The following is an 8,810-nucleotide window of genomic DNA, read 5'->3' as shown; positions in this document are numbered from 1 at the left end:
TGCTTGCTGCTGCATCAGAATGGTTGCTTGAAGACTGCTATGTGTTTATATAGGTCCAGGTGCTATGCAACACCTAGAGATAAATAAGCCCAGTCCACAAGCAGACATTGCCCCTCTGCACTGAGCCATGAGCCCTCAATAATCCCATCTATTTGCATAGTTTAACTGACAAATGTCATTACCTCCAGTTTTAATAAGTGTACACTCACTAGCAGTGGGATTTCACTGAATAGCAGGCCACCCCTATGCTGTTCTCATCTGTTTGACCTGTTTTACAGAGAACTTACGGCATACCACAAAAGGTAATTGGTCTTAAGTACTTGTGCTTGTCCAATGTTATCAACTTGGTAGAATAAACCCAAAGTTAGGATACTAAGTCAGCCTTTAATCTTCTCACCATTTTGATGTTACTGAGGTTACCATTTAACCAAGGGTAGAAAGTCACACACAAAGCACAACGGGGGGGGGGGGGCAGTGACAGATACGGACAATTCATTCCAGCATTGAGGTGTTAGGACACTTCAGTCCCTTGGTGAGTAAGAGCCAGGCTTCCACAAGTAAAAGGAGGAAGCTTATACAGCTTGTTATCATAGCTACTGTCCAGCAAATACCATCCAGATGTAAGAAGTTCCTTTCAGTCAGTGTAAAAGATCAGTATCAATTCTGGGATGTAGCATCTTGAAAAGATCCATACTTCTGTTTTTAGCCTCTAGGACAATAGCCAGCTGTCAAGGCCTACATTATTGCTCTGCAAGCTCCATCAGCAGTTGCTTCAGGGTTGCTGCTATCACTAGCAGCCCCTTATTGATGCTTGTGACTACAAGTGAGCATAGACACCAAGAAATTGTTCAGTGTTAAAGCCTGTAATTTATATCCTGACCTGTAGCAGATTTCTCAAAAACAGTGTAAGGAAAGTAGACCTGGCAAGATTTTTGGTAATGCAAAGCATGTCAAGTTGTACTGTAAAAAGAGTAGAGAACGATGCTTCAGATTTCCATTCCCTTTATTGCCAACAGATTGATATTTTAAATGCCAAGGTCCAAAAAAAATGTTGGTAATAAATACTTCACTTTAGGCTGTAATAAATAAAAAAATTATTAACAAGGAATGCACTTTGCCAGCCCCAAGTGTGGGTAGTTTTTAAAAATAACAGAAAAAGTATGGCCATAGTTCACAGTTAAGCAGCCAGAAGCCGCTTATTACAGCTATTCCACAACAACGGAGCTCTCCCTTCCCTCCCTTTCCAGATGTGTATTCACAGCTTAACTCCATCAGAAATGCTTTCTTACAGAGGAAGCAGTCATACTCTGCTCAGAGTTCAAGTCAGAAATATCTTTAACACACAAACACGAAGCAAGGAAAGCTATGGTCCAAATATCCCCTTGTAAAACTCTTTTAGTCCAACAGTAGGTTTAGGCTTCTAATAGATGTGTGCCCAGCACACTAGGACAGTCAAGTTTTCGTACCACAACACATCCATCATCACCATATGCTCCACCATCTCCACTGTAGATTTCACAGTGAACAAGAGGGTCTGTTTGGTTTAACAGTCAGTCCCTTCAGTTACATCGCTGCAGCAGCATGTTCAGAGCATATTCTATTCTGTGTTTTAGTTCCAGTGAGCATCCAGAAACCAGAAGAGTTGTCAGATGAAACGTTGTGGATATCCTCTCTTCATTGATGTAGGTAAGAAGATACTCCTCACTCTGATTGCAAATGATGATTTTTGTGTGATCATGATAGAAGTTCACCTGTAAAAGAGAAGCAAGTTCCTGCTTGTATACTTTCTCCTCTAACATTTCTGGCATTTATCTAGGTTTCTTGCAATAAAGTATTTCAGAAACGTTTTCTCCAGGGATGCTACCAAACTTACTTGAAACGTGCCATCATTGAAGAGCATCATTAATGCTTTATCGGATTTAAGCCATTGTAAGAGGTAAAGCCTGGGCCTGCGTACATCTGTTAGGCTGGGCAAGTCTCCTCCCTGAAAAAGGGAGCAGACATTATGCTAAACACTCAGTTCACATTTAGTGTATTTTTACAGCTCAAGGCCCAGAATATGCTGAACTTACATCCATGAGGTTCTCTTCCATGTAATGAGAGAAATACTTCAGTACAGTTACTTGGCTAATGAATTGTTGAGGAGCCTCTGTGGCTGTGAAGACAGAGCACTGCCCTAGCTCAGCATAGTAGTGAACTGTCCTGTAAAAGGAGAAAGAAAGTAAGGAGATTAGAGGTGAAAAAAAGCATTTCATGTGTAAACCACCTTAGTGAGTTGTTGGTTTTGTAATTGTACTTACTTTTTGTCTGGCAGAAGACTCATATGTGCCCCATTGTTGAAAAGGACACCAACTGTGTGATCTGACAGCTGGTAGCCGAAGCCATACTTGTTAGAGTAGTCCACCCATTTTGTAACCCACTGGAAGGATGCTGTCAGCTGTTCTTTGGGAATGCTGTCTGCTTCTGGCATGTTCTCCAGACATCGTCTCAACACCCTTGCAACTGTATCAGCAACACTTCCCATGGTACTGTCTTCCAGGCCTTAAAGAGAAGGATTATCAGACTGACAGAAGTGCACAGAGAACCAGCCTTCATTCTAAACTTTTCAGTTATCTAGACTGTAATTTTAACAAGTTTAGCCTTTATGGCTTTCCAGTTTTAATTCTTCCAAAGTATTGGCTGTAAAATTTAGAGCATCAAAAATAGGGGGTGGGAGGGAAAGCAGCTGTTTGTTTCAAGTTTTTAAGCCCGAGAGAGACATGAAGAAAGTAAAGGTGGGATTTAGAATTAGAGATTACATTTTGCTGCACTTACATTCACTGCTACTGCTGCAGCTTCCCAAAGTTCCTCTGACTATCATCCGAATAGAGTCTCCAATCTGCCTAGTTTCTGGCAACACTCCAGGCTTCACTACAGTTGTGATAAGAGGCTGAATCTCCTGGAAGAGATGCCAGACATGTAAACATCAAACATAACACAAGCCAAGGCCTATATACAGGTTTTGCATGGCTCTCCTGTTTCTCAAATGATAAATTCTAGGGAAACCGGTATTAGTGTTTCCAGCAAGTATAAAGAGTTGCTGTTAGACTAAGCTTAAAGAAGCAAGCCAGGTCTTTCCATTCTTTAGATCTCCAATTTGCATCTTACACACTACTAATCAGTTCTGTGTTCTCCTGCCCTAGAACAGCTGTGTGCAGCTCTAAACACCAAATGGTAGGAATGAGATCTCAGCAATTTATTCTTTAAGAAGTCCTAGTTAATCACAAACTGAAGGCCTGTATTTGGAATATTGGGAAAGAGCACCTGGCAGACAAGTTACCACACAGATGACAATGGAGTCTAGGCAGATACTATAATTACACTCAAAAGCCAAAATTGATAGTCTCCCTACAAAGGCTACTATACCTTGGTGAAGCTTGGTTAAGCCCTCTTAAAGCAACTCTGCGAATCATTTAAGCTTGATTATGCTGTGTACAGCCCCAGCTCTGATATCCAAGTCAAATATAATTTAATTACAGCTACTCCACCCAACTGTTATTGTATTTGAATTGAACTGCACTTGCATTTACCTCTTCTGTTCTGTGTTTGTGGGGCTGCTGGGTTATTGATGTCTTCTTCAAATCATGCCGGAGCTTGTAGATTTCTTCATCTTCTTTAGCTAATCTGTCTGTAATACAGGAAAAAATACTTAGTTGCATATGAAAGTGCTGTTCCATTACAGAAAGCCTAAGCAGCTGGCTACAGAATGTGCACTGTCTCCCTCCAGTAGTTCCTTCTGAACCTGCCAGTCTCCCAGAACAGCAGTGCCATTATACACAGATCATGAAGAGACTAAATTTTAATAGACATTACAGAACAACAGATGGCCAGTATAGATTGTTAGTATGCCATAAGAAGCACGCACTTACGTAAGTTGGTGTAGGTTGTAGGCTACTGTCTATAGTTACTGATAGAGAGGTCAAAACTAACGCAGGGAAGCTCCGAGACATAAATACAAGTACTCGATTGCTATCTCACAGTTATATATTACTAGCATGACAGTGATGGCATGGAGATAAGTTTCAAGTGTAGCTACAAATCCACTTACTGTGTGTGTCAAAGTATCTGGCTTTATCCTTTTTACCACCAAAGAGAGCAGCAGCGGCTTTTTTGAAGAAGTTTTTAGCAGGACTTGATAAATGGAAATCAGGAACAGTGTGACAACAGCTAGCAGACAGCCTATCAGGTGTAAAGCCCTGTGGAAGTGCGATACAAAAAATTTTTAGACCAGAGTGCATTTTTAGGGGGAATATTTTTTTCAGCCAGAAAACAGTACAAACCTGTAAGAAAAATTCGTGTTGAATTATTTCATCTAAACTGGGCCGATCTTCAGGATTTTTTGACAACATGCTAGCTATTAAGTGTTTCGCAGGTGCCAAGAGAGATGAAGGCAGGCTGTATCTTGCCTCCCTTATACATCTGTATGTTTCTTTAAGATTTGTGGTCTCAAACGGGGGTCTTCCCAATAGCATTGTATACCTGTTTAAAAGGCAAAGGAAAAGAATTGGTTTTTTGGTTTGGTTTTTTTTTTTGTTGGTTGGTTTGGGGCAGGGGGAGGAGGTGGGGTGGGGGTGTTGTTTTTCAGTTTGTTTTTTGTTTTGGGGGTGTGTGCGGGGGGGGGTTTGTTGGGTTTTGGGTTGGTTTTGTTTTGGGTTTTTTTTGTTGTTTGGGTTTTTTTTTTTTTTTTTTTTTTTACACACACCCACAATGCTTGTCTACAGCTATTGAAAAGGCATTGTTTGTCTCCCAACAAAAAGGTGAGTTTCTGCACTTGGGCTACACATGTATAAAAGGCTCCAAACTGATGTAGTACTGCATCCCCTTTGAACTCTTAAAAGCTTAAGCCAGTGACAGAAATATTTCATTTCAAAGGCAGTGAAGTACTTACATTACACAGCCTAAGGCCCAGATGTCAGATTCACAGCCATGTCCTTGTTTGTTGAGGACTTCTGGAGAGAGGTAATTTGGTGTGCCACATATTGTTCTGCAAATCAAAGAGGCCACAGAGCCTGTCAGTATTTTAGATAGAAAGAGCAGAGAAACTATTTTTCATAGCGCAGGTTTTCTTCTCAAGTTTGGACAAGAACTTAAGACTCCTAAAGAGGAGCTGGATGAATGTTAATAGTAGATGTGTTTCATGGTGTCTTCATGATACAGGAATAGCAGACTTGTATCTGTGCTAGTAGTCAGTCAAATGCCTCTGGCTTTTCTCTGAGCATTTAAATAAGTCAAAGCTCAGCAGCCCATTTTCTAGAAGGGGAAAGCTTGATCCTAGAAGCAATTAGCTTTTTCTGTGGAACAGGATTTCTCATTTCTAGATGAATTTGATTCCATTTACTACCAGACTTTACATTTCTTGATGCTCCTACCTCCTCCTGTGCTCCAGGGGTTCCAGCCTAGCTGCCAAGCCAAAGTCACCCAGTTTTAGTTCCATGTTCTCATTAATGAAGAAGTTACCTAGCAGACAGAGAAATTCTAGTTAGTCCTTTTCTTGCAAGGTTGGAACGCATTTGCCACAGGTGCTGAGTCATACTTTGTTCAAAGCCAGAAGCTAGCCAAGATTTTTTTTTTTTAAAGTAGGAATGCTTAATGTCATCCCTTAAGCACTCCCAAGTTTCCACTGAAAAGTAAGTCAGGCTGAGCTAATTTTGTTAAGCTATCACCATACAAACGGAAAGTGGTACAATGGTGACAGGGCTGGAAGAGTGTTTTGAAATTGGTGAGGTGCAGAACTTACCTAGTTTAAGATCCCGGTGCAAGATTTCCTGTTCATGAAGATACTTTAGCCCTGACACAATTTGCCTGAGGTAGTATCGTACTTCTGGTTCTGTCAATACCTTCCTTGCTTTTAAGATGTGAGCCATTGACTGCAGAGGAAAAACAAAGGCAGAAAAATGTTACTGATTATTCACACAAGATTCACCTTAAGCACAAGTAAATAAATGTATGGAGAAACAACAACTAAAGAGGCCACAAAAAATACCTTTTACACATCACACATTTAAATTAGGTGCAGATTCCAGGTAAGTAAATACTGGATTTCTCCCAGCTGATGCTCACCCTTCTACTGCAGTACTCCAGAAGAATATAAATATTCTCTCTGTCTTCAAAGTAGTGGTAAAACTGCACAACGTGTCTATGATTAAGCATTCTGTGCAGCTCAATCTCTTTATCAATCTGAAGAGACAAGTGGGGGGAGGGGGAAGCATTATTAGCCTTGCGTCCACATGGTTAAGAAGGCAGCTCTATCAGAACCATTTCAGGCAAAGGGCCAGGCAATCCAGCACACAAAGAGAGTTTGACGAGAGAAAAATAGAGTCATTCACCGACACACACCTTTTCCCTTTGATGAGGTTTCGCTACTCTGCTGTGAGGAATGATTTTCGCAGCATAAACTTTATTTGTTGTCAAATCTGTCATCTCATAACACTTGGCGAATCCACCCTAGAGAGACACACGAGAAAAAAGCAATTATAGCAGGTATGAAAGAAGTCCCACACTTAGTCATTCACCAGCTCAGGCATTAGTCAAGGAGCGCGACTTCCTTCGCACAAGACAATGCGGGGACAGCTCTGCGGCTCGTCGCCTCTCTGAGGGGTCGCGCTACGGCTGCCCCCCGCCCCGCATGCAACACCGAAGCCATTTCTGCAGGCTGGCCCGAGCCGATGGCACGGCCCCGCTCGCGTTCCGCGGCGGAGACGAATCGGGGACAGGAGCGGTGCCCGGACCCACCGCGCCGGCAGCGGGGCAGCCCCCGGCCGGCAGCGCGGGGCGCTCCAGCGTCCCGCCGAGCACAGCGGCCGCTCCGCACCGCGCTCCACCGAGGAGAGAGGCCGGCCCGGCCGCCGCCCGGGGGGGCACGGGGCCATCCGCAGTCGTTACCTTTCCGAGCACCTTGCCGCGGCAGTAGCGCTTCCCCGTCGTGGGGTCGGTTATAATCCGGGAGACCTCGGCGGCGGGGTGGGCGTGCTGGTGCGGCGAGGGCTCCTCCGCCTTCTTCCTCCGCGACTCGCCGCCGGCCCCTCTGCCCAGCGCCGCCTCGCAGCACTTGGCGCCGCCGCCGCCCGGCGGGGAGGCGATCGTCCGCAGTAGCTCCATCCCCGCGCCCCGCCGGCTGCACTCGCCCACCTCCGCCACCCCTAACCGCCCGTTGCCGACGGCGGCGCCCCGGCCCGCCCCTTATATAAGGGCGCAGGCTCCGCCCCGGCGCTGAGGGACGGCCCGGCCCCGCCCCGCTCCGCCCGGCCCCGCCCCGCCCCGCCCCGCCGGCCGGCCGAGGGGAGCTGGGCCGGTGCAGGCCGTCGCGTCCTGCCCTGCGCGGCCGTGCGGGAGCGGCGGGGCGGGAGCAGCATCCCGGAGCGGGGGTAACCCCCGCTGGAGGCCTCGAGGGGCCGGGCTGGGTGGCTTTCAGGTCGGCCTGTAACGCGCTGCAGCTGCGGCGGCCGCTCTGCCCACCGCCGCCCCCCTGGGTGGGCACCCGGCGAGGGGGGCCTCATCCCGCCGTGAGCCCTCCGGTTTGGGCCGTGGCTGCTCGCGGGGCGGCGGCGGCGGTTCCCGGTAGACGATCGGTGCTGTGGCCTGTGTGTCCGTCGCAGCACATGAGGAAAGGAAGGAGTTTTCCCCACACACACTTAAAGCAGCCCCACCGCAGCGGGGAGCCAGGGCCTGTGCTTTACCTCGGCGCAGAGCTGGGGCCCGTGGCCTGGCTTAGAGGGTGCCAGTCCCTGGGGTGCAGGCCCCAGTGCAAAGGAGCTACCCTGGAGCTACCCTGTCCTTGCTTTTGCATGGAGAACCCATGACACCCCCCAGAGCTGCCTGAAAACAGCCAGCTCTGAGAACTTTCACACAAGCAGAAATATTGCGAATGTACATACATTAATTTTGATGGCCCCTGAAGGCAATTGTACTTCAGGACCTCTGGTCTAGATGTTTGTGTACAGGCAATTGTGGAGAGTGAAGCATGTGTACGGCAGAAAAGTTTTGAAATGTGGAATAGTTTTGCATTTCTCCCATTCTGAAGATGCAAAACCACTGAAGTTTGTTACTTCCTTGGTTTGTTACACATTTCTGAAGCATTATTTGCTTGTTGGCACACAGTAAGAATACTTCTACTCACTTGCATTTCTGGTAAAAATCGAAGTCTAGTTGATTTGATATAAACAACTCTCAGAGTGTGTAACTGTATAAATTATTTCAGTGTCAGATGCTGAACATCCCTCATTTCAGATCTTAAAATAACAGCAAAATATACTTATTTTACAGTACGTTGTCAACATCAGGATGCATGCTTTATCAGACCTGCCCCCCCAAAAAAAAACCCCACAAAACAAAACAAAACAAACCAGCAAAGGTGCAGAGCAGCTTCAGTTCCCCTACATAAGTATTGCATTATGAAGGTAGCAGTGCTCAGGTGTCAAGTATGTTGGATTGTGTACACTCTACTTCTACCCACCTGCAATTTTCTACTACATATGTGCTTCTACATGCAGCTGTCTTAATTCCTACCTCACTGTGAAAAGTCTACTCAAGCCATATTAGTATTACTAGTGATTAACTATAGGGATAGAGATAAAAACAAGAAGAGATAAAACTGGGATACACAAACAGGAGTCAGACCTGTGCCCGCTCAAACCTTAGCCTTGCAAGTTCTGGCTTCCCAGGTGAATATTGTTTCCCTCATTCAACTTCACTTTCTCCAAATTAGTATCCGTTATTGCAAAGTAAGTTACTTAACATAAACAAGATTTCTCGGTGCTTTATTTTCTGTCCGT

The 8,810-nt window shown here is 45.6% G+C and overlaps 1 protein-coding gene across 1 annotated transcript; it reads right to left on the bottom strand.

The window, feature by feature from the left end:
* Window positions 1-364: 364 nt before the first annotated feature.
* On the bottom strand, window positions 365-7,183 carry PLK2 (polo like kinase 2). Its single transcript, XM_037374069.1, has 14 exons — window positions 6,922-7,183; window positions 6,376-6,483; window positions 6,100-6,216; window positions 5,777-5,906; window positions 5,409-5,496; window positions 4,928-5,023; window positions 4,320-4,518; window positions 4,088-4,235; window positions 3,570-3,667; window positions 2,815-2,938; window positions 2,301-2,541; window positions 2,073-2,202; window positions 1,874-1,984; window positions 365-1,751 (listed from the first exon to the last, which is right to left on the bottom strand). Exons 1-14 carry the CDS (start codon window positions 7,135-7,137, stop codon window positions 1,560-1,562), a joined length of 1,998 nt encoding a protein of 665 aa, XP_037229966.1. The 5' UTR covers window positions 7,138-7,183; the 3' UTR covers window positions 365-1,559.
* Window positions 7,184-8,810: the final 1,627 nt, after the last annotated feature.

The sequence above is a fragment of the Falco rusticolus genome, chromosome Z, assembly GCF_015220075.1.
Source record: "Falco rusticolus isolate bFalRus1 chromosome Z, bFalRus1.pri, whole genome shotgun sequence".
Lineage (NCBI taxonomy): Eukaryota > Metazoa > Chordata > Aves > Falconiformes > Falconidae > Falco > Falco rusticolus.
The sequence above is the reverse complement of the archived record's forward strand: the minus strand, read 5'-3'. Positions and strand labels throughout refer to the sequence as shown.

What these genes read in the sequence shown, in the direction of transcription:
- PLK2 (XM_037374069.1), bottom strand. Translation starts at nt 7,137, where the DNA reads ATGGAGCTACTGCGGACGATCGCCTCCCCGCCGGGCGGCGGCGGCGCC. An exon ending in CCCCTGGAGCACAGGAGGAG is followed by an intron (nt 5,024 to 5,408) that starts GTAGGAGCATCA and finishes TTTGATTTGCAG; the next exon opens with AACAATATGTGGCACACCAA. An exon ending in ACAAACACAGAACAGAAGAG is followed by an intron (nt 2,939 to 3,569) that starts GTAAATGCAAGT and finishes CATCTCTTCCAG; the next exon opens with GAGATTCAGCCTCTTATCAC.